Here is a 26,310-nt window from a genome sequence, read left to right on the forward strand (position 1 = left end):
ACCTTCAGTCTGATTCTTCATCTCCTCGGTAGCATATGTGGCTGTAAATTATGTATGCTTGTGGCTGAACATGTTCCTTCAACTAAGTTGGCAGTGAGGTAAGGTCCAGTGCTGTCTGAGAAGAAACTCTGAATTTACAGTGACTCCACATAATTCCCACCTTTATACAGTACTGAGAAGATACGGGATTGTACTATTTGGGGGAGCTCCTTCTCTTTCACCACTATTCTATCTATTCCCACCTAGAACTCAATCTTGAATTCTGTAGAACTGACTCCCAAGTGTGCCTTAATGCCTTTGATCTCAAAAATTCTCCAGGAGACAGAATCTTACGCAGAGGGAAAAGATTCCAGATTTCATGTATCTAATCTACATATATAACTCACATTCCTATCTTCTGTACTGTGAATATCTCCCAAAGAATAGGAAATGGAAAAGTACTCTGTTATTCCAAAAGCAAGTAGAGTTTAATATTTATTTAACATTTCCCATCATGGTGTTCGGAAAATAATAATGTAAGAGTCACATACCCAACTAGAGGAAGGGATTAAGTGTTACATTACAGGTTTGACTAGAAACTTGAAAACATCTGAAACTTGAAAACATCTTTTAAACTGTATTTATCATCTCAAGCACAAGACTTCACCCTCAACATTTAAACATGTCACTCTGTAGGCTGGTTCAGACAGTACTTTGGGCTGGATCCAGGCTGCTGAATGGAGCGGAGTAATATCCTGCCCATCAGCTCTGCACATTCTACATGGGTCAGCCTACATGGATGAACACAAAGGCATAGGCATGTAGTCATTTACCTGGACTTTACGGGGAAATCAGCTGAGCAATTAAAAACTTGTGCATGTTGGATTTTATGTATGTGGGACAACTTACATTCCCATATAAACAGCAGGGCAAGAACAAGCAAAACCTTATTCCATTCTATGGGATGGCCCCAATCAGCCCCAAAATACTGTCCAAAATCTGTAATTGAAGCAAAAGTACATTATTTGTGGTTTATTAAATACCTCTTCTAATGTACTGATATTATACTTTGAGAGAGCTTCCTTTTCACATGAACACTTACCGTATTTTTCGTCCTATAGGGCGCACCAGCCCATAGGACGCACCTCTTTTTGGGGGGGGAATGAATAACACCCCCCCCCAGCCACGGCTGCCGCCCCAAGCCTTGCGCACACCTGCCCGAAGCACGGGGAGCCCTCCGGAGGGCTCCCCGTGCTTCGGGCAGCAGGCTGCCGCCCCAAGCCTCGCGCGCCCGGCGGGACCTCCCACCGGGCGCGCAAGGCTTGCGGACACCCGCCCAAAGCACAGGGAGCCCTCCAGAGGGCGCCCCGTGCTTCGGGCTGCAGGCTGCTGCCCGCAAGCCTTGTGAGCCCGCGGGAACTCCCGCCGGGCTTGCAAGTTTTGCGGATAGCTTCCTGAAGCCTGGAGAGCAAGAGGGGTCGGTGCGCACCGATGCCTCTCGCTCTCCAGGCTTCAGCAAAAGCCTGCATTCGCCCCATAGGACGCACACACATTTCCCCTTCATTTTTGGAGGGGAAAAAGTGCATCCTATGGGGCGAAAAATACGGTAACTTATGTAAGAGGATAAGGGAGGAGAAAAAATGGTCAACTCTTACCATATGACAACTTAGATGCTCTCCAACCCTTTTGTTTCAAAGGCCTATTAAACCTTTTATTTTAGCCAAAGGCAGAAAAGCAAGACTTCAGATTGGAGAATTTTTTTAGAATTCAAAGCAAGCACCACAAAGCTGAAGTAATTCATACCTAATCAAAACCAGCAAGTCTTTCATTTTTTTAGTAATTAAAAGCTCTTCACAGCTGGCATGCAAAATAAGATACAGACCTATACTGGCAGTGCCTTTAAACCGACTTTTGATGTGAAATTGTTTTCTCCTCTAAACTGAGGTAGACTTCCCTATGTTGGAAATGCAATGAACACACCTTTCTTCAGGTTGCAACATGCCAGAGATGTCTATTTTAAGTTTTGACAAAATGCAGTGAGTGCTATACAAATAAGAAAGTTGGAGAAACACGTCTCTTGTCTCCAAGATCCTTGTGACAGGACTTGTGCTAAAATGTCATCACATACCACACTGTATGGCAAATTTGGAAGGCACATAACAATGCAAAATGTTTCGACCTAATGAAGATCAACACCACGCATGGAATGAGAGGCCCTGTAACTTCATCCACATTCCTTCTGACCTTAGAGGTGCAAACAGAAGACTCACAGCAAGCAGCTATGTAACAGAATGCCATTACCAGGGGTGGGCATTCTCTTAGTTGTCAAAAACCCAGCAGGGTGGGTGACACGAGGGAGAACCCAGAAATAGACAGGCAAGGCTCAGACAACTCTGCCCCCTCCAATTTCACCTTCCTCTTCCTCCAGCAAGTTGAAATTGCTGAAGAAGCAGCCTGAATATGCTACATACTTACATGAACAAATTATTGTGGGGCATGTTCTGCTATATACACTAACTGGGAGCCAGCCAGAGCAATGAATTCAGGAGGTGCTCCAGAAAAAGGTTCTGAAAAATATTTAAAGGCCTGCATTTTTGCTTGTAGGTGTTGGAAGCGGTAGGCCTCAAAGGAGGGTTTCTGGCAGTCAGTCTCCAATGCTACAAGTTCGGCACCACTGCATTGTGGTTCCCTAAAAGGCAAGGCAAACCAGGCCTTATGGCTAAAGGGTACCTACCAAGCTGGCTGCAGTTCCAGCAAAATCCAGGTAACAGCAAGGTGGGTGGCACATCTACAGGATCCATGCCCTGTCCCTTTGGCCCAGCACAAGGTACAGACCCCCAGAACTTGTGCCCAAACTTAACTGGGCTCTTGGTGCAGCTTGCCTGTTGACCTTGCTTGGCCATTGCGTGGGTGTTGCGAAGGGCCAGTTTCTGTCAGAGAATTTCAAAAAGGGAAATGTGGATCCTCATGCATTTTTCCCTTCCCTTTAAGGCCCTTATCAAGGATGCTTTTCATCTTACTGCAGCTACTAAATCTGGTTTAAAAATAATAATAATAGAAGAAGATGCACCATCTGAATTTCAGAAGTAACACAGCAGCCCCAAAAAGTCGCTCATAATGTAGCCAGAAGTGGGTGCCTTCAGATCACCATTGTACACTAGACACAATGAAGGAAAGCCATAGCTGAGTGAGCCTAGGAAGCTCAACCTTGTTAGTACTTCTGCTGAGTTTTTCTATGAAAGAAAAACAAACACAACATCACCAATGCTGAAACCTAAATACAGCAACAGGTGGACGCTAGCCAAGCACAGTAGTGAAGAAAACTTTGCAGATGTATTTTTAAGGCACATCATTATGGCTGTCAGTGCTTCCAGTCTGGAATCGTAAGGCAAATAATCTTTTCTTCCAGCACACTGCTGTTGAGAACAAGGAAGCCAAAGAACAAAAGTTCATGTTTGCAAAATGCCAGAAAACTTGAAACAGGCTATGTATATGCTGCACAGCCCATCCTGGCCTCAACTATCTACCCGATGGGGCACGGACAACGACCATGGTGTGAATATTCTGAGAAGTTGGATTGGGAGACTGGAAGCACTATGGGCACATTACATAACAGACGTGAGATGTTCCTTATGTACACAATATACCTTTTACTGCTTCCAAGGTGACTTGAAAGCCTCCTCCTCCAAGTACACAAGCCACTAACCAGTCAAACCAGACTTGTACATACTTGCCAAGGGAACCAGAAAAGTGGCTAAGAACTGTGTCTAGAATAGGAAGCATGATAAAATAGGGCAATAGTTGATTGTTTTTCTCTAAGAATTTTAAAATTTGGGCTTATTAATTTCACTTACATTAAGTATCTCTTAAATGCAAACTAATTCAAAATAGTTGACCATAATACAGTTACAGTGGTACCTCAGGTTAAGAGCTTAATTCGTTCTTAACCTGAAACTGTTCTTAACCTGAGGTACCACTTTAGCTAATGGGACCTCCCGCTGCCGCCATGCGATTTCTGTTCTCATCCTGAAGCAAAGTTCTTAACCCGAGGTACTATTTCTGGGTTAGCAGAGTCTGTAACCTGAAGCGTCTCTAACCTGAAGCGTCTGTAACCCGAGGCACCAATGTATACTGCCAACCTACTCACAAGTTGCAAACCTATATTCACTTACCTGGGAGTAAATTTCACTGGACTTATTCCCATGTAGATATGTATAGGACTGCACTATCATTCTCCTAAAACCAAGTCCATAACTTTCTATAAAATATATTCCCGCTCTCATTGCACATGCCTGCCTGCATTTAGATGTGTATCCAAATGCACATCCAATTTAAAGTAATGCACATAGATAGGCAGCATTTACATTCAGATGAAATTTCCTTCCAATTCGTGCAAGCAGATGCCTATTCATATGCAAATCTTACTTCACTTGCCATCAGTGCATTACTTTCAGCCAGATGCAGACCTACATTACATTACTGGATATATTACTTTCAACACAGACACACAGAGCCAATAACAAACTGTATTCCAGCACAAATAGACACGAGTTCATGCAACCGAATTAGAGCCTGCTTTGCTATGTAAAACAAAGCAGGAACAATGTTTTGAGCTCGGGCATTATAAATTATGTGCAAAGTATCAATATTTAGTGCCAAGTGGGTTTTTTTAATTAAAAAATCATCCCATCATAAGGTGCATCTGGCCAGCCACTTTGTGGGTCTGACACTACCACAACCTGAGCTCTAGCAGGAGGCTATATAGGGAAGAGGGCCTTCTTTGTGGTGGTACCCTGACTGCCAAAGACCTTATTTTATCAAGCTTTTAAATCTGACCTGTTTTATCTCAGCTGGCCATTCTTATGCTACTTTGTATTCTTTATACCACTCTGCATTTCTTGTATCTGAAGCTGCATGTTTTTACATCACACTTCAAAGCTTTTAATGTTTTGGCTTTAATCCGATTTCATTTGCAAGCCACCCTGAAAACTGGTTAAAGGCATGCTGCTAATTTATGTGAAATTACTGACAAAGCTGACCCAACATTCCACTGAAGTAAAAATGAAACCATAAACTGTACTAATTCAAACATACCTCCTTCTTGCTCACCTATCCAATAGATGACACTTCGCCTGCGTGTGCTTGTATTATACATGCATACACACACGCACACTTTCTTTCACAGATGATAGCAACAAAGTATTTGGAGAAAGTGCACCAGAGGAAATTTCCCCCAAATATGTATCTTCAGAGGGTAATATTACCCATGTGAAACCAAAACCCAGAGGAGCAGAGTTATCACATACTTATATGAGGAGGCTAATCTTCCCCTACACAAAATGCAGAGGGTAGATTTAGGAGCTGCAGTTTAAGATGTCTCTATACAAACACAGCTGTATCAAAAGGGTTAACAAATAAATTTTTAGAAACAAAGGGCTGACAACATGTTTGGCACCCTTCCAATGTGCTTACACTACCTATAGTGCCTACCCCTATTAACAATAGGGAATATTCTCTTGATCTGGTAGACAGTTTAGTAGGGCCGGTTTACACAAATAAGTGATATTTAATTTCTCCACAAAATTGTGCACCCACATGAAGCAGCTTTAATATGGACCCAACACTTATACACACACAGCCACAACCATTTCTGAGATCACAGCTACAGTGGTACCTCTGGTTACAAACTTAATTCGTTCCGGAGGTCCGTTCTTAACCTGAAAACATTCTTAACCTGAGGTACCACTTTAGCTAATGGGGCTTCCCATTGCCATTGCGCCACCGGCGTGCAATTTCTGTTCTCATCCTGAGGTAAAGTTCTTAACCCAAGATACTACTTCCGGGTTAGCGGAGTCTGTAACCTGAGGTGTTTGTAACCCGAGGTACCACTGTACTGGGGTTGGGGTTGAGGTTATGACTACTGTAAAAATACATAGGGGTGCCAAGGGGAGATGCACCAATTGCTGCATTATGATGTCACCAAGCCAAAGTATAGCTTATTTCACAAATATCTGCAGTGCCGGAGAACAGATTAGTCTATAAGTGGGGAAACCATTATAAAGAAATTACTTATATTTGGCTATTTAGGCAGCCAATATCAAAAATGTAAAATTGCAAAGCATGATTTCCAGAGCCTGTCAAAACTGTGAAAGAGAAAATCAGAATGTGCAGGCTGTTAAAGTAAGCTATGACTATAAAATTCTGAGATAAGCAGATCAATTGGGGGAGGGGAGGATACAGGGTTTTTCTCTCTCTTCTGAATCAGCCCAGAAGAACAGATAACCTGTCACAACATTTTGTGTCATCACTCACATAAAGGTGCAATTCTGTACTTAAGTTCTGCTGGTTGAGGGGCTGCAGGTTGAGATGGCAGAAGCCCCATAATGCCAGATAAGCTGATGTCACGAAACATACACCAACAAAATACATTATATATGCTGGCAGAATGGCTGAAACGGGACATGGGCAGCCCAGGACAAGGGTACATTTACACCAAATCCAATGCACCTTCAATCTATGATCACACACAAGATTTATCCCACACCCAGTTCTATGCCAGCTAGGAGGGAGACCCATCCTGTGACCAGCCGCAGTGGGGATGTTGTTCACAGCTGTACCTCCGTGGTGTTGAAAACCTATCTGCTCCAGACAGGCTCTGGTACTTTACAAGCTGCATGAGTTATACAACAGATGAAAGGGCCCTAATATAGCACTGGTTCCTTTGCTGTGTGTTCAGCCACTGTAGAAAGTGCTTGTATGTTAGATTATGGGCTGTGAACCCTCACCTGGAGGAATACCTGGGCAGTAGCAGGGTCATTACTGATTGCAGCACTGAGGGGGCTGGAATGGCAGCACTGTTGTCTTGTCTGTTGTATGCATGTTGATGTAGGTAAGACGGGTGGCACTGTGATCTAAACCACTGAGCCTCATGGGCTTGCTGATCGGAAGGTCAGTGGTTTGAATCCCTGCGATGGTGGTGAGCTCCCATTGCTCTGTCCCAGCTTCTACCAACCTAGCAGTTCAAAAGCACACCACTGCAAGTAGATGAAGCGGTACTGCTGTGGCAGGAAGGTAAATGGTGTTTCTGTGCGCTCTGGCTTCCGTCTCTGTGTCCCATTGCGCCAGAAGCTGCTTAGTCTTGCTGGCCACATGACTTGACCTGTCTGTGGATAAACGCCGGCTCCCTCGGTCTGAAAAGCAAGATGAACACCGCATCCCATAGTTGCCTTTGACTGGACTTAACCATCCAGGGCTCCTTTATCTTTTACCTTTACTGATGTAGGGGTGCATCCTGGGGGACACATTTCATGACTTCATTGACTCCTTTCATGTGTGGGTTTGCATACAGGCATCAGTGATGGAACAATCCTCAGTTCCAATGACATTTTAACAACAATTCCTTAAGGTGTTGGCTTCCCCTTCAAGACTGGAAAAGGACGGGATATGGCAGTCGTTATGCTAGCATAGATAACATTAGCTTATCTCCAGTTCCAGCATAAGGCTAATATAGGATTTCTCTGTGAACTCTGTTTTGCAATTCCTCCACACATTGGTATGCTTAATGTTGGACCTTTCAGAGTGTCCAGCCATGACTCTCAAACTCCCCATCACCACACAAACACACAGATCACTTGCAAATTGCTGTGGTCTTGGCAGACCACTTAATAAGCTTTGTCGTTCTACAAACCAAAGGACATACATAAATCACATTTTAATAACATTTCTTCCTTCAGCACTAACATCATTGTCAAAACTAGTGCCACATTATTAAAATCATTGGCCCTAAGCCAGCTGGAATTGAAAGCCCTTCTCCTAATAAATTTTTAGGGGAGAATTTGGAGACTGTACCAGTTTCATAATATAAAAACCACAAGACCTTTATCCTGTTTGATAATCCATCCCTGATCAAAACTGCCTCCTTCCTTAGAAAAAAAAATATTGTTCCTTTTCATGGACCATCTGAACACAGGATTACTGTCTAAAAAACTCCAGTATACCCAAATAATTTAGATTATTGAATCCTTCAGTACAAAAGAACACTCTATATTGTAAAGATACAGGTGTTTTCATTGAAAACTTTATGATGAAAGGGCTGCATCCATCAAATTAAAAAAAAAAAAGGAAAGGGATAAAGAGCCTGGAGGGGAGAGAAATCACACACTTAGAGCAGGACTGTTATAGAGGACCATTATTAATCTGAAATTATTAAAGCTGTCAACCAGTTAACAAGGTTTAATCGAATAAATCCCCTGCTTTGAAAGTTGTTCATACCAAAACCACAATACAGTATAGGTATTTCAGATATATTTAAGGAAGTCTGAAATGTATAGAATTTAATAAATGAACTCTCATTCATTGAAACAACGGAAAGCCATCTCTGCCCTCATCAACCAACTAAAGCTTTAGGTATTTGCAGCACAAATGCCTATTTACTTTGAAGTATTACATCCAACGAAAGTAACTCCCAAGTAAGTGCGTTTAGGATTGGAGCCTTTGGTTATTTATTTATAAACTTTCTATCCTAACTATTTCTTCAAAGAAATGCAATATAGCTACAACACAATCCCCACTTACCTGGGAATAATCAATTAGATTTCCTTCTGAGTAGACATATACAGGCATGTAAAGGACCCCTGGACAGTTAAGTCCAGTCAAAGGCGACTATGGGGTGCAGCGCTCATCTCGCTTTTCAGGCCGAGGGAGCCGCCGTTTGTCCACAGACAGATTTCCAAGTCATGTGGCTAGCATGACTAAAACGCTACTGGCGCATGAAGTACCGTGATGCGGTGTTAATCAATTAACTATTTCTGCCTTACAAATCACGTACATCCATTTAGAACGGAACATTAACAGTAAGTTACGTTGTTATCTAAATACCATTTTTAAAATTACGAAACAAGTCACATTATTCAGCAATGAGCCGCTTGTTCAACAACTGGGCAAACACCAAAAGGATTTTTCACCAAGAGGATTTTGATATTCAAAGCCTGTATTAAATCTGCCTATCATCTGCAGGAACACAATACGGGTGGCAACCATTTTAGACGCGTCCAATTGATGCGCAATTGTTGACATGCAGGTCATTTGGACCCAGAAGAGGGTGGAATGGGGCAGGCTTATGTGTGTTCCGCCAACATGCACTTTGACCTGGAATACAACCCCTGCAAGAAACGGGGAGTTGCCTGTAGGTCTCCTACGATAATCAGTAATGGTTAACTCCAAATAAATAAGCACCATGAGCAGCACTCTGTAACAACTGGATATTTTAGCACATAGTGAGCCCAACTACGAAGCAATCTTTCTCAGAATTCACAGACATATAGGGATAGATGCGAAAGTAAGTTAAATAAGTTCACAGAAGGAAAATTTCCTGTGCCCCCGTCCCCCACTTGAGCTCCTTGAGCAGCTTTTCTGAAGGTGCTATCAAAGGGCATGGAAGAGAGAAGACATACACCTGATTTCAGGAAGTTCAACAGACCCATTCCAGGAGGAGTCCTGAGACCCTCTGGAGAGGATTTTCAGGGGTCGACAGTGCAGAGAACTGGATAGGAAACTTTACTACTTCTGTGAACTTCCTTATTTTAGGAACCAAGGCCTGGGTATAAAATAAACAAGGACCAAATAGGCTTATTATATTCACGACCACGAAAACTAGAAACTTTTCATTTTGCATGCTGTGCTTCCCACATAGATCACCGTTAGAAAGGCTTTCCACTAGGCAGTCATAATACGCAAAAGCCACTAACTACATCTCCATCATGTGATATTACACTGTATGGCATATGATTATGGTTCCTTAGGCTGATGCCTACAAACATCAGCTTTCTGTACGACGCTGCAAGCAATGCCTTTAAAGCTAGTCTTGGGAGTTGATCTCTGCAGCCAACAACTTACTTCATTTCTGGGCAGGATAATGCCAGAGTGGCGGAGGGGGAAGAAATCTGTGTCCCACCAGGCTGCTAAATACCTTGGCGGGCATGAACCCCCTCCACTGTTCATGCAGCATAAAGTATTTCAATCCTAGCATGTTCAGGATTGGGTGGCTAACTTTACTTTATACCATGTAAGACAGGGATAGGAATGATGCTTTGATATCCAATTGTTTTTCTTTTTATTTCTGAGTATTTATAACCTGCTCTTCCTTGACTATTTTAATCCCACAGCAGGGATCAATGAAATAAAGCAATAAAAAATTACAGAATCCATAAAAAGGTCCAATCAATAACAAATTATTGCACTGTTGTTCCTTCTGCTGTGAGCCACTTTGGGCACATTGACGCAGCAAAACAGCATACTAATTAATTAAGAAACAACAAGAGGGACCTGAAATAAAAGGTTGCAGTGTGTAACCAACAGGCATTTAGTTAGCATTATGTGGCTATGAATCATGCTCAGTCCTCACTGGGCTGTTTGGGTCTTTTTTCCTAAGGATACTTTGTGCTTCTGCAAACCTTAAGCTTCCGCCAAACCTGCTAATGCCTCCTGTTTGCATATGGATCATGCTGTTTTTGGTTGGATTGGCCTTTATGTGATGAGTTCTCTATTAATATATATGTGATAATATGTAAATGGATGTCACTAACTTCTATGCAAGGTAAAATGCTGTACCAAGAGACACTAGAAACAAGGGCAGACACTTACCCTCTAGGCCCAGCAATGACAGGGCAATCCTACAGAATGTCCATATTTGTGCAGAATACGCAACATACACACTATCCCTGGCCCATGCTCCTTAGAACATACACAAGTTCTCCCACCTTTACAATAACTGCTAGCCATATACAAAAGGTTTGTTTTCCCATTTGGTCACAGCTGCAATGACACCATCACCTATAAAAGTCTAATGGAACAGACGGTCTTTTTTAGTCCTCTCCTTTCTAGACTGCCTGTGAAACAGTGTTTAAAACGTAGTTTTTTTAAAATAAAAATAAAAAGTCATGCTCTATTGACTAGTAAATGGCTTATCCTATATAACCCAGAAAGAGAGATTTACACTATATTAAACTCCATCTTAAACACACACACACACACACACACACACACACACACACACATATCAAGAGTTCAGATTCCTCAGCTGACTTTAAAGTGATGCCCTCCAATTCGGAGTTGCCATGGCATCGACTGTACAAGACTCTAGTTAAAGACACAAAATGCCTCTTTTCCTAAAGGCAGTTATGGGAAGTTAGCAAGTTTGGAAAAGAACCAAGTATGCTTTGGCTCTGCAGTGGACCTAATTTATCATCATTTGGACATTCCAGTGGTTAGCTAAACCAAGAAAGCAGAACAACTGGCATTTTATAACGTCAAGCAAAGTAAAGCTCCATAGGCACTGCCAAAGTTATAGGCTTGCCCTACATACCAACAGCAATTTTCACAACTGGCCATTTGCTCTCCGATAATAGATTTAAATAAATATCATGACACCCAGTTCCCCACTACTGATACTCAAATCTCCGCAGTTAGGAAAGACTCGGCATAGTTATGTACATGGAAAGAAGAAATAATGTTATTTTTTAAAAATCACAATCAATTCTTCAGAGGAAGTTCTGAAGGATGTAAGATACCATATTTATTTCCTTTACAAGCTGGATATTATGCTAGGGTTTTATTGTTTAAAAAAAATGCAAACAAAACATCTGGCTGACAGAAAACTGTGCAAACAATTGACGTTCACTGTCAAATCTGCTCCCAAGACTTTTCAAATGGACTTGTTGAGTAAAGCATTTTAGGAGTACTATAATGAGTACCTTCATAGCAACTGCAAGTTCCTTTGCTCCTAGCAATCAAAAGAACCCTACTATTAGAAAGAAATGTCAACTATCCTATTGGTATAACAGAAATACTTTTGCCAAGCAGCAAAGTTTTCTTCTCCCAAATATATTACTGAACTGCTGCTTTGTCAGCTGTCACATGGCATAAAGAAATGGGAAGACAGCAGCAAAGGCCACTGAATTAGTCAGGGGTATTTCTCAAGCTTCAAGGCTATTTGAAAATTTGCATCAGTATCACAGAAGAATGGTTTATGCACCAAACTGTGTTGTTTAATGATCCACGACAGTTGGATCCATAACGCAGTTTGTACGGATTTTGCACTGTTGTCTAAAAGAAATTAAAATTTAATTTCTCAACATGGGGTTTTTTGGGGATATGTAAAGGTAAAAGTAAAGGGATCCCTGACTGTTAGGTCCAGTCGCGGACGACTATGGGGTTGCGGCGCTCATCTCGCTTTACTGGCCGAGGGAGCCGGATTACAGCTTCCGGGTCATGTGGCCAGCATGACTAAGCCGCTTCTGGCGAACCAGAGTAGTGCACGGAAACGCCGTTTACCTTCCCGCCGGAGCGGTACCTATTTATCTACTTGCACTTTGACGTGCTTTCAAACTGCTCGGTTGACAGGAGCAGGACTGAGCAACAGGAGCTCACCCCATCGCAGGGATTCGAACCGCCGACCTTCTTGGCAAGCCCAAGAGAGTCTGGACCACAGCGCCACCTGCTTTTGGGATATATATTCGGCCTAATATTAGCAAGTTTATGGTGGTAAGGAATATGTTGTCTGCCCTCCTGGTTACTATCTTAGGTTTTAGGATCAACCTTTGGGTATCAACAGATTTGGATGCAGCAGGTTGAAGAGCAAAACTAATTCCCCTCAAATAGCCTCAAAACTTGGGAAATCTGTAAGTAAATTGCAGTCCCCTTCTTCTGACCTTCATTAACTTCATAGTTTTAGATACACTTACTTCATATACAAATTAATATTAGGAAACACCCCTGGTGGCTATCTGCCTCTTAATTGGCATGTATACATAGACAAGTCAATGAATGGAGTCATAGTTACACACGAAACAGCCCTATTATGTATGATAGAACCATTAGTATCACTGGTGATACACAGAATTAGGCAGGGGGAAATTCCCTTACAAAGGTTAATACTACAGGTGGTATGAAAGCTAGTCACAGGCTGCATTCAGACAGCACTTTGTTCCATTCTGCTGGCATTTTCTTACCTGGCAATCTTTGGGTTTTATTTGATATTACACATGGAAGCAAAAGACACTTCAACTTTATTCTCCTAGAATTCCAGAAGTTTAGCACTCATTCCCACGTTGTTCCCACACAAAAAAAGTTTGCAAACCCATTTTGACTTCGCTGTAAACTGCAAAGTCTCCTGTTAAGCTCTCACTAATGAATTCATGAGGTAGCCTTACACACAAACCATTTCCGCTCAACTCAGACCCTCATCTGAAAACTAGAAGCAGTACTAACCTACCCTTCAAGAGCTCATTTAAGGATTACTCAGGTAATAGATGGGAAATGTTTTAAAGGTTCAACTTGTGCAAACACAAATGCAAAAGATGATTATAACCTGTTACATGCTGCTCATTGGCTACTAATGGTACGCAAGCACATTTGGCTGTGAAAAGTTTTCAAATGTGGTTCTTACTATGTTTCAAAGTGGTTGCTACTTGTGTGATGCTCCATCGTGAATATGTACACAGAAGAATTTAACAACACTAGTTTTGTGTTTGTGCAACAAAAAGCAAGAATGGCTGGGAAAGAAATCCTCTGCAAGATAAGGCTGCCTCTCCCTTTCCCTCTGGCAAAACAGAGAAAACAGGAAGCGATGTTCCATTTTTTAAAAAAAGATCAAAATGAGTTACGAAAAGTACAAATCAAGTCAGCACATAAAATAATATTCTTCTTGTTTTATCCAATGGTACTTGAGATCTTTATACACCATACAAATAAGGGATGAAGCACTAGGCAAAGAAGGCTCATAGGGTCTGGAAGAGGCCTCCGAATTATCTTATTCAACCCAGCTGTGTGCCACAAGTACAGGGAAAGATTAAACAAAGTGGACAATCTACAGCAGAACTACACATTCAAATCATTCAAGGAAATGGGTTATTCACCACCACAGAAGAGCAAATTTTCTAGATCAGACCTGGAAGAAAAGAGAACCCACCAACCAGTTCTAAGCCTGTGAGAGTGACTAACTTTTAACAGCCCCACACCTTTTTACAAAATGTCCCAAAAAGTCTACCTACCCTTTTCTGGGAAATTCTGTCACACCCAATCCTTCCAATTGTTAAGAAACAAATCAACCAAGGCAGTAACATGTCATCTGACTCTTACACCCTGTTTTTACCTCTCTCTTTCAATTACAAATGACATGCACTTGATGAAACCAATGCTAAATGGTTCATGTGTCGCAAAATGAAGTTTCTGTCTCTCATATTTCCACGCCCACCAAGCCCTCATTTTTGCATCAAGTTTCTTTCATGCAAAAGTTATCCGGGACATTCTCTTTTAAATGCGCCCAGCTCCCCCCAATAATTTTTCCCCATACAAAATTTTCAACTATTTCCATTCCTAAGCGGTACAATAACTTAATACTTCCCTTCTTTGGGAAATCTAGTATTAGCTCCCCAACTACAGCAAGCTTGTGTTCCTCCAAATGTATATTTTTTTGAGGATAGATAACCCCATATTCTTTCTCCAGGTTAGATGGGCAGTCCAGAACCCAGCCACCCATAGGGGCCAACTCCTAGGGGCTAACGGGCCAGCCCCCCCAATTGATATGCATGGTGTGTGTACCGTGTCATGTGATTGATTATGTGGGGTGGGGCTTACCTCCCCCTCCCATATTTTATTCAAGTTGACACCCCTGCAGCCACCAATGTTCGGCTCTGAAGCTTCTCTCACAGATTTTAAGACCCTGCCCCTTAACCCTGTCTTCTTCTTTTTGGGTCTTTTCTACACACACGCCATTGCAGTCTTGAGACTGCATGTTTAACTAGTGAAAGGAAAGACACTCTGCACATGTTCAGACAATCTTTGCAAATTTCAGCACTGAATTAAGACTATTAAGACGATATGCAAACTGGTTTTTCGCTATAACAAGACATCCCTCCTGTGTCCAGGAATACACATGCACACGCACCATGTGCGATCCACACACGTCTATTTTTCCACAGGTATACCTATAGCAAGAGGCCACACGCGCGTCTGTCACTCCCGACTGTATCCCATTTTCCTACAGAGAACCGTCGCCCATGCCTGAACATCATCACCACGTGTGAGGTGACCCATCCTCAAACATTACATACTCCTCCCTTTACTTTCCGAACAAACACATTCCCAGACCCAGCGGCACTTTTTAGGGCTCTGGCCGCCCCTGACAACACCCTCCTCCATTGCACCAGCCTTACCTTAGGCCTCCTTGACAACATTCAAAATTCCCCCTCAGAGTGACCCTCAGTTTCACACGATACCCGGTGCGTGCCCTGTCCTTCCCACCAAGGCACGACCCCGGGCTGCTCTTTCTTTGCTCCCGAGTGGCAGGCAGGCTCTCCCTTGCCCCTTCGCAGGCCCTTTCCCCCGCCGCCTATGCCAGCCCTCGGTGCCCACGACCGCCTTCGACGTGGCTCGGGGGCAGCTTTCCCCCACCTCCTCCAGCACCAACACCTAGTGCCCCCCACCCGCCAGACCCTCAGTGGGAGAAGCAGCTCGTGCAGCAGGGAGTCAAGGCTCCTGCGCCAAACATGCCCATGCATATTCCCTAGGCAGAAACTTCCGTCTCGCACTTTTGTTTCCTCTTGCAGCGTCCTTTTAAAAGACCAAAGGGGGGGCTGCAAAACCTAGGGCAGGCGTGTGTGGGGATGCGGCGGAGGGAGTGGGGGGAGACTACTACTACCACCACCACCTATCTTCTTCCCCGGTGCGCTTACCGTTTCTCCGGGAGTCCAGCGCCTCCGAGGCGCTTCAGGGTCTCTCGGTGTGTGTCCCGAGCGGGACTCTTCCAGCAGCGCCAGCCAGGCAGGATGAGCTCATTGGAAGCAGGCGGGCGACAGTCCCCGCCTCCCGCATTTCTCCCCTCAGGCCGCCTTTCCCTCGGAGCAGCCAGCCAGGCTCGCGCGGGGGGAAGGGAGGGAGCTTCCCAGGTTGGTTGCAATGGATGCCTGGCAGTTTCGGCCCGCTTCCTCCCGCTCGCCCTCCACACACGCCGTCTGGTCTGGGCTGAGCGTCCTGCAAAGCGCGCGAGCCAAGCCCTGGACTGGGCGCGGCCAACTCACCGTGGCAACCTCCCCCCTCTTCCCTTCCCTTTATTTTTTTGCTTCTCCTCTCGTGTTCCTGCCCGCAGCTTCCAACAGCACCACCCCTCCTTCTCTCTCCCTCCGTTTCCCTCCACCCCCTCGAGTGGCCGAAGTTCCTGTTGCTTTGGAAAGAGGCAAAACCATCTGGGACCAATTAGCGGGAAGGGGGCTCAGCAGGACTGCAGGGCAAGCCAGGCTGGGGAGACCCGGCCTTTGGCATTCCCGCGATCGACAAAAGCAAACCTGGAGTCAAAGGTGGGGGTGGCGGGGTAGGGTGGAGTAAAGGGCATGGATCAGGCCGCCTCCGCACGGAAGTGATCGGATAAATATAGTTGCAAACGCCTGGCGGACAAGTGCTTAATCAATGTTGCCTTGCATGGCTGCTGCTTTTTTTATGTTTGTCCCTCCTGCTTTCCGTGCTCACGAGAAAGCTGCTCTCATACGGGGCTTGTTGCAACGGCGTCCTCTCTTGCATCTGTGCAGTATATTGTTACCTACTTGGGTTGCGTGTTGCAACCGGTAACGTGGCTTGCATGCTATATATGCTGCTGCTGTTACGTGTTAAGAGTTCACTCCTTTAGTCAGTCGCAGGATTGTTTGTTGCCTTTTTTTTTTAACCTGGGGGGGTTTACAGTATCACAGGACTCTGTAATCGTTGGGATTTAAAAGCAAAGGGGATTTTAAAAGGTTTTATTGATATATAATACAAAAAATAAAATCTTTATTTGGTGAAAGAGGAATCTTCAAACGTTGTCATAACATTAAGCTCTTATTATTTTTGTCTGTGTTAAGTGATTGATGGCTGTTGGGTTTCTTGTCCTCAGGCTGCTGAGCTAGGCACACTTGCTTGGGAGTAAGTATTCTTCAACTCTCTGAAGAATACACTGTATTTTGAGTAAACCTGCACAGATTGTTCTGTTATTACACTTTTTTTTTAGAGAAGGCACTTGTTGAAATATTTTTGAATGCAACCTTGCAAGTGAGCAGTATTTTTGACACATTCCCCCGCCCTTTTAATTCTGTGTCAAAGCAACCATAAAGTTGTTCCTTACTAAGCCATACTCAGAGCATAAACTATTGATCTCAGTAGGTCTGCTCAGAGTATGACTAAGGCTGAAATCCTAACCCAATTTACCTGGGAGTAAGCCCCACTGAATTCCATAGAACTTACTTCTGAGTAGACTGTTAGGATTGTGCGGTTTGTTTGATACGACTTATACATCTTATCATTTGTAAAATTGGAGGTGCTGTAACTTACACACATTTTCTGATGAATGGAATGCTCATCACTTATAGCAGCAATGGGAACAATACTAGTGCCTTGGTATTTGTTGGTTTTAAATTCTCTTCCGGGATACAAGGTCATACACATCGGAAATAGCCGATTACATCTTTAAAGTGAAGCCATTATCCAAAATGCCTGTAAAAATTATAGCACAGAAACGTATCCCTCCTGCATTCAGTTACTTCCTCCCCTCAGCTCCCAATAATTTTTATTACAATTCTGAATGCAAGTCTAACAGCACAGTTCTGTCCATGTTTATTTGGCTGTAAGGCCCCCTTGGGATTAATAAGGCTCACTCCAAAGGAAGTGTGCCTAGGATTGCAGCATGAATCTCTTAGACATAGAGTTCTGAATTCTTAGGCCTATTGAGCAGTACAAACTAAATAATTTGTACATTTAAAAATTCTATTGCCACAATTTGCCAGATATTTAAAGCAAGTTTCTGGGCTTGGTCACTTTGCCACACCTGATAAGACCCAAACAGTCTTTGGTACTCCTTGCAGTAGGAACAGCATCAGCTTTCTACCATCAGCAATGACTCACACCTTGCTGCAGGCACTTCATTTTCTAAGAACTTTTACCCAGGGAATCGTTGCCTCCCTGCAAATCCTATGTGCTGCTGTTGGAGAGACCCTTAACATGTAGTTCCAATGTTGTTATATTGCATGGGTAGGCAAACTAAGGCCTGGGGGCCGGATCCGGCCCAATTGCCTTCTAAATCCGGCCCGTGGACGGTCCGGGAATCACTGTGTTTTTACATTAGTCAAATGTGTCCTTTTATTTAAAATGCCTCTCTGGGTTATCTGTAGGGCCTGCCTGGTGTTTTTACATGAGTGGAATGTGTGTTTTTATTTAAAATGCTTCTCTGGATTATTTGTGGGGCATAGGAATTCGTTCATTATTATTTTTTTCCAAAATATAGTCTGGCCCCCCACAAGGTCTGAGGGACAGTGGGCCAGCCCCCTGCTGAAAAAGTTTGCTGACCCCTGCTATATTGTTATTTTAATTGATTGTAAACTACTTTGGCACTCTTTGGAGTAAAAGGCAGTATTGCAAATAGTTTTGCTAATAAAATAAATAAGCGTTATTAAAAGCAGTTTGAACTCAGAATTCCAAGAGTATCAAATTAAGTGTCCGCTTACAAGATAATTTACCTTGGAAAGAGAACTCATGCTAACTTCTGATATGCTTACATATTCCTAGGGTTACTTGGGTTGAAGTGAATTGGAAGAAGGCAAGATCAGAAGCTCCTGACTCATCTCCCTTTCATCCTGTGCTAATAGACCATGATGTAAACAAAAGAAGAACTGTTATCTCAGGGTGGGAGAGTTTACATATCTGTAGACCAGTGAGGACCAAAGAGACTGAAATACTTGGGAATTTCTTGTTCCTGTAATCAGGGAGTGGTAATCTCAGGGTAACCCTGAGATAGCAGCTTGTTTCATGTGAAAGGGTGTTTGACGGAGTTTGGATTAATCTATCAAGAACACCATCCACAGGAGAATAATTCATTTCTCTGTTGTCTGAGCGATCAAGACAGTGTCTGGGTTTCCTTGCATTTTTACTGCACAGACTTTTGTCTCTGACACCTGAGGCTTGTTAACAACAGTGTTTCAAACCCAGCAGACAGATCAGGAAAGATCCTGTAGGTAGGTACCTCTCAGTAATGAAAGAGTCTTCATAAGGTGTCTAAACAAATGAGACCCGGGGGTATTGTCAGTATACAAGACATCAATTACATTCAGATCCACGGGAAAGCAAGGAGTCTGGATATTTTTCACTATAAATGAATTCTGCCTTCTATAGTACTTCAGCACTTTCAATGACATCAAGTGGAGGGGGGGTGTTTACTGTCTTCAGCCTCTTCCCCTTGGGAGGAGCCAGATCCACAGCTGTTCTTTCACTTAGGATTTCCCCCTCTTCTCCCTCTTCCACTGATTTATTCAGATAATTTGTCTGAGCCAGAAGGCTTTCTGAGCTTTCTTTAATGGGAGTCATGTCTGCTTCCAGATTCTCAAATTTCCCTTGCAAAGATTGAAAGTTTTGAGAGATCTGTTCAAGTTATCAACAGACACAGCTTAAGCTAGGAATGACAGCAGCAAAAGGCAGCTCCAGCTTTGGGAATTTAGAAATCTCCCCCCTCCCCTCCCCTGGCAAGATCTTTGTTCCTGGCCATTTATTTTCACTAGTTTCTACTATGGTTTCTGGTTACACAACTATAGCTGCTCTTTTAACAGGCCCTTGTTAGGACTATTTCAATTAGAACTAGCCATTTGAATGAACCCCTCTTCTTGTGCTGAACAGTCTGAAAAAATCTCCCTTTCTCCAGTAGAGTGGTCACTTTAATCAATTTCAACTAATAGCAAATTACTGTCCATTTTGGTCCAGCATAAGCAATTGCTCCTATAGCTGCTGTGGGTTTTTTTTAAAGGGTATAATAAGTAGAGATCATAGGGACGCAGGTGGCACTGTGGGTTAAACCACAGAGCCTAGGACTTGCCGATCAGAAGGTCTGCGGTTCGAATCGCTGTGACGGGGTGAGCTCCCGTTGCTCGTTCCCTGCTCCTTCCAACCTAGCAGTTCGAAAGCACGTCAAAGTGCAAGTAGATAAATAGGTACTGCTCCAGCGGGAAGGTAAACGGCGTTTCCATGTGCTGCTCTCGTTCGCCGGAAGCGGCATAGTCATGCTGGCCACATGACCCAGAAGCTGTACACCGGCTCCCTCAGCCAATAAAGCGAGATGAGCCCTGCAACCCCAGAGTCATCCACGCCTGGACTTAATGGTCAGGGTTCCCTTTACCTAAGTAGAGATCATAGCCTGGGGCTTTCATTAGATACTGTTGCTTCTTGGAGCGTGTTGGCATAGATGCTCGCCATACTCCTTGATTTGCTTCTCTGGTATACAGCTGAAAAAATGGGAAAGAGTAGCGAAGAGAAACTTTGGGAAGGCAAAACATTGCTGGTTCCCCGCTGCTGCTGCTACACAATCTCTTTTTATCCATGTTGAGGCTGTGATTTTGCACTACTGTTTTGTGGACCACTTCTAGGGATTGATATATGGAATGAGACCCGAAGAAAGACAAGTCTTGAAGAATCATGCTTTTTTACTCTTGAGACGTGCCTGAAACGGAGCCCAAATCTCCACTATGTTTTCACCGGCAGGGCCGACCCTGGACACCTTTAAATCTTTAGCAGATAGATATCCTTGTGACAAATTGCTACGAATTGTGGCAGGACGTACCACTGCTGTCAGATCATTGCAAGCACTACATTTTCCCTACACAAATAGGGGGAAAGCCAAGCTCTCATGAACATTTTCATGTATGTGGGAAACACCCAAGGATATATTTTGCTACAGCATGCATTTGGAACAACCAGGGTCCTCTGTACCACCATCAAATCTGTAATTCCCATCTCTGGTAGGGCAGTGAATCTTACCGCTGGTCTCTGAATCAGAGTTCAGGAAGGGAAAGAGCAGAAATGCCACCATGCCATGACTCTTGGAGCCACTTTGCACTGGCAAGGCCTGTAGCCCAGCTTCTGCTACCTTCCTTGGTCCTCGTAACCCACGAAGCAACTGAGTGAATAGTTCCGCAGCAGGAGCAGGAGGAGGAATTGCTGAGCAGCGACATGGATCGCAGGTCTTTGGTTCGCTAGGTAATTCCAGCTGTCATATTTAATCTCTTCTGGGGCCTCCAGCTGCCCTAAGCCAAACAGTGACAGGGAGAGAGCACTTTACGGCTTGGTGAGTAAGCAGGCAGTGAGGATATATATTCGCTCCATGTCAGAATTCCACAAAGTGGCGGAAAGACATTAGCTGCACTTGGAATCTCCTGGCCTCCACTCCTGAAGCTTCGGTTGGATTTAACTTCAGGCATCAGCTGTCTTGGATCAGCTCAGCCCTGCATTTAGCAAATAGCTTTTCATGAAGAAAATATGTGAAGAAGTGGTCTTGGTCTTGCTGCAAAAAGAAACCCCCACAGAAACTTAGCTGCTTGATTTTTGACTGTCATATTAATGGTAGAAATGAGCAGTTTTCCTTAGAGAAGTAAGGAGCTGCTTCAGATATACACAGTTCTTGTCATATGATCTTCCTCCCAAGTAGTAGCAAGAGTACATTTTAAACCACTTACACACACACACACACACACACACACACACACACACACACACACAATGCTAGGGAGTTTATTTTTCACTTAATTTTTCCTTCTGCCATTTTTTTAAAAAAAAACCTCCCTAAGGTTTCTATTTTTTATCTACACATACCTCTCTATTTTCAGTAGGTATAGGAACACAGGAAGTTGCCTTATTCTGAATCATACCGCTTGGTCCATTCAGCACAGTATTGTTTATACAGTACTAGTCTCCGCCAAACAGGTGCCCTCTTGATGTTTTGATGTACAGTGATACCTTGGGTTACATACGCTTCAGGTTACATATGCTTCAGGTTACAGACTCCACTAACTCAGAAATAGTACCCCAGGTTAAGAACTTTGCTTCAGGATGAGAACAGAAATTGTGTGGTGGCAGCGTGGGAGGCCCCATTAGCTAAAGTGGTGCTTCAGGTTAAGAACGGACCTCCGGAACGAATTAAGTACGTAACCAGAGGTACCACTGCAGTCCAAAGGAGCTTGAGGGCACCAGGTTGGCAGTGGCTCTGAGGCATTTCCGGCAGGAGTCTCTCCCCCTACCTGGAGACAGGACCTCTTGCTGCCACTGAGAGCTGCAGGCCTTCCACAAACATGCACACAAAGAGAGGGTTTGTGCATCATCCAAGTGAAGCTTATGCTTTCCTTCGCCATTACCACTGTCATGTCATTTTTAGTTGAGAGACGCCCTCTCTGCACTGTGCTGGAATCAATAGCCAGTTCCTTCTCTCTCCTCCCTCAGGCACTGCTTCTAATATCCAATCTCCATTTTGCAACATTTAACCAGGACTGGTTTCCATGGTTTGATTCTTCACTGCCCTGGCCCACAGCTGAGGCAATCAACAGCCCCCTGTAGCTGTGGCCTTTTCTTAAAGGCTCAGATGACTAGCGATGGCCAGGCAAGAGCATCTTGCACATGCCTTAACTAGCATTTGTTGTCATGGCAGCAATGGTGGCTTGCCCATGCTCTCGGATTAGCTTCAGGAGATCCCTGGAGATAGGTTATTTCCTGGAGAATCTGGGGCAAACCTGGATGGTTGGCAACCCTGGTGGTGGGGCAAGAATGATTTGGGCTAGCAAAGGGGGAGAACGGTGGTATTAATATGGCCATGCATCTTTTGCAGCGCACTGTTTGGCTCATAGCCATTATGCTATGCTAGTTTAAATTGTTTGGTGTTCAAATATGAACAGATCCTACTCATTGGCTTTTGGTGCTCCTAAAAGTTTCACTTTGGTAAGACTCATGAGATGAGTGCACAAATTAAAAGACCAAAACCTGCAGTCTTAAACAAGCATCTGCAGTTCTTGTCTACAGTTCCTGCTTCCCAATGTGGGTTCAGCAAAGCCAAATGACTTTAATTAGCAGGAAATTTCAATCTTTCCTTCCAGAAAACCCACAGATGTAAATAATAATGCCGATAATCCTTGATGTTTCTGCCAAGTTACAAGAAATGGAAATGCTGATCTTATGGAAAACTGTCCTTACAGTAAACAACTTTGTTAAAGGGGGCAATTCTGCCTGGGGAAAATTGGCTGAGTTGCTCATCTTCTTTTTACTGCTAATTTGCAATTAGCTGCTGTTATGGCCTAGGCCCATGTGGCTGTGGTATGTCTTCACATTTTTGGAGAAGTCTGCAGAAAATAATCATATATATATATATATATAAACTCTAATGCTGCTCAGATGAATTTTCAATATCCTGACCTAGGAATTATGTGTGGGAAGTTGAAAGTGGTGCTACTAAATTCCCAACTTTAGAACAAAGAAGGCTCACAAGATCTTTCTTTACTGTCCAACTTGGGATAATTGAGAAAGAGGGACATTTGAGACTTATGAACAGAAATAAATGTTAAGTGAACAGGAATGAGTTAGTACACTAAATTTTAAAACATCCTCCATTTAATTTCTGAAGTGCCCAGCAATAAGAGCAAATTGCACCATGTAAGAAATCATTTGTCTCCAGCACCAGAAACCCACAACAGGGTAGAATTTTTCAAAAGGTGTGTTTGTGGGGGAGATAAATTTATTGTACATAGAACACAGGGAGGACAAACTGCTGGTTTGCTTATTTCCTCCAACTAGGCTATGCTTTGATGAATGAAATCTTACTCCTAGATAATTAAGTAGGCTCTGGTCCGTGGAAGCTTATGCCACAATAAATCTACTGAGTTTTTATGGTGCCACAAGGCTCTCGTTGTTTTTCTAGCAAGAGCGTAAGTGCTTGCCTCCAAGGGATCATGCCCTTAAAGGGGGCAGGGCCACAGCTCAGTGACAGAGCCCATACTTCGAATGGGCCCAGGGTTCAGTCACTGGCATCTGCAGTTAAAAGGGGCCTGTAGCAGGTGGTGATGGGAGCACCCTCTGCCTGAAACCCTGACGAGCTGTGGCGAGACAGAGTAGACAGCCTGATGTGGTTTAAGGCAGCTTCCTATGTTCCTGAACATAATAATTACACTACAAAGGATCGCTGGTGGTGCCCCAGCAAAGATGGTTGTGATCAAAGCTCCATTCTTCTCTACACCTACCCTAGGCCTCTCCAGTCTGTTTTACAACCTCCTGGTTGCCCAAGGACAAGAGACATGCACTAACATCACAGACAGAAGCAGGCCAGACTAATAGTTGAATCTTACTTCCAACACTGGTGACGGAGTGGTATCCTCCACTGCATCTGAAAGCAACAGGCCAAGCCAAATGGCACAGAGAACTGTCCTCCAAAACCCCACCTCTGCTCCCTGCCCCTAGCATTTGCTTCCTGAAACAGGCTTTGCCTAATGTTTGGACTGCCTTGTGCCTACTCTCTCCTAACTCCAGCAAGCACCTTCTTCGCAAGATTGCTTTCTAAGAAAAAGTGTTAGGGAAAAAACAGGCTTTTCCAGCAGTATTCTTCAGTGTAACTCAAACTGTGGTGGACTATCACAGATTAAAGGGACGCGGGCGGTGCTATGGTCTAAACCACAGAGCCTAGGGCTTGCCAATCAGAAGGTCAGGGGTTCGAATCCCCGCGAAGGGGTGAGCTCTCATTGCTCGGTCCCAGCTCCTGCCAACCTAGCAGTTCGAAAGCACGTCAAAGTGCAAGTAGATAAATAAGTACCACTCCAGTGGGAAGGTAAACGGCGTTTCCGTGCACTGCTCTGGTTCGCCAGAAGCGGCTTAGTCATGCTGGCCACATGACCCGGAAGCTGTACGCCGGCTCCCTCGGCCAATAAAGCGAGATGAGCGCCGCAAGCCCAGAGTCCGCGACTGGACCTAATGGTCAGGGGTCCCTTTACCCTTTATCACAGATTAAATCCAGCTTCTTGCTCACTCTCATTTCTGCAACTGCCTGGCTGTAGGTAGCAGGTCATATGCTTGCTGTTCAACATTAGGGCACTGCTCCTTTTAATCAGGAGAAGGGAACCAGTGGATCTCAAGATGCTGTGGATTCCTGTTCCCATCAATCTTGAACATTGGCCATCCTGGGTGCTGGAGTCCAACAAATTGTGGTGTTCCAAGGGTTCCTTCTGCTTTTAATATTTTCAGACACAGTTTAAATCACACTGCACTACTATGTGAATCAGTCTGGCTGTTCTTAGCTGCTTTTTTAAATTTATGCATAGCAGCACCTGCTGATATTTCCAAAGTCAGACGAATGAGCAATACGGATTCCTGGTACTGGCACTCATACTAATAAGACCTCTAGCCCCTCTCTCTTTCCTTCTTCCTCTGGCGCTAGGAAGATTCTGGCCTCTGGCACAGTTGCAACATTCTACCTAGCAGAGAAATCTTTTAACAGCAGAGCATGAGAAAGATTTTCAGTACTTTCAAGTTTTTGCAGAACTGTGGTGCTAAAGTGAGGAGGAGCTGCAATAAGCAAAGCTGACTGTTTTGTGAAGTGGCGGACTTTCAAACCCTTGCCAGCTAGAATTATGAGCACTGATGGCTTCACAGAGCTCTCTTGATGATAAGAAGACTTTGGAGGCTGAAACTGCAAACCCCAAACACAGCCTGCGTTACAAGAGCAGCACAATAATATTCTTGTACTCATAGTCAGGGATTGTGCGATGGTCTGCTGGAGGGGAATGGCTAATTTATCTGGAATCCTTTGATGAAATCTTCAGACGGTTGCACGAGTACTTCCTGAAACAATTTAAGTCTAAGGACTATCCTTGGATCCCTCCATCGCTTTCCTTCCTTCCCTTGGTATTTGTTATCTTTTCTTTTCCCCTGCCCCCAACTCAATGAATTTAGATGCTTGCATTTGAGAGAGAACAGCTTCTTTGCTGGTGTGCAATCAGTTCACAATAAAACAAAAAACTGTAAGTATATGCACAATTATAAGTAGACACCGCAGACATATCTCCCTTACCCTGAAAACCTTATCCCTCTGCCATTAACTTTGACGTGCTCCGGTTGGGTAGCATTGCACCTCGGATCTGATAAGGCAAGGATTAACTGTGCCAAAACTGGACTCTGCTACTTAATAATTACCCAAGGTGTGTAGTTTCAGAGCATGTGAAAGGCAACCATTTCAGAAGCCAGGCTCAGACATACAGCATATCCATAAAGGTGAGAGGAGAATGAATAGGGAATCACAATTCATCCTTTCAAAAACACATCAAAGTAATTTATGGCCGACCACTTTTTAAAAGGGGAAGCAGTTTTTCATCTTTGTCCAAACATTAACCTGATGTACTAATTGCTATGAGAGATTGTGACAGCTAATAGTCATAGGCACCAAAGATTATTCAAATACGTGCTTAATGGGCCAATAGTCTACTAGTCAGGGTAGGCATCACATTAATACTCACTCAAAATATC

At 43.8% G+C, this 26,310-nt stretch overlaps 1 protein-coding gene across 3 annotated transcripts in view; it reads right to left on the bottom strand.

Moving 5' to 3' along the window:
- The window catches only part of TANC1 (tetratricopeptide repeat, ankyrin repeat and coiled-coil containing 1), a 129,516-nt gene extending 112,966 nt beyond the window's left edge, over window positions 1–16,550 (bottom strand). Inside the window, exon 1 of one of the 3 annotated variants that reach the window (XM_083578475.1) lies at window positions 15,711–16,550. Coding sequence is in view for 1 of the 3 variants with exons in the window: in XM_083578474.1 (XP_083434600.1) it covers window positions 15,192–15,212 (21 nt within the window). In the remaining 2 variants the exon portion in view is untranslated. Of the gene's footprint in view, window positions 1–15,191; window positions 15,261–15,710 lie in introns of those variants that run through there. The other 2 variants (XM_083578476.1, XM_083578474.1) reach the window with 2 other exon arrangements.
- Between the last annotated feature and the right edge of the window lie 9,760 nt (window positions 16,551–26,310).

This window comes from Podarcis filfolensis (genome assembly GCF_964270895.1).
Source record: "Podarcis filfolensis genome assembly, chromosome: 1".
In the NCBI taxonomy this organism is placed as follows: Eukaryota; Metazoa; Chordata; class Lepidosauria; order Squamata; family Lacertidae; genus Podarcis; species Podarcis filfolensis.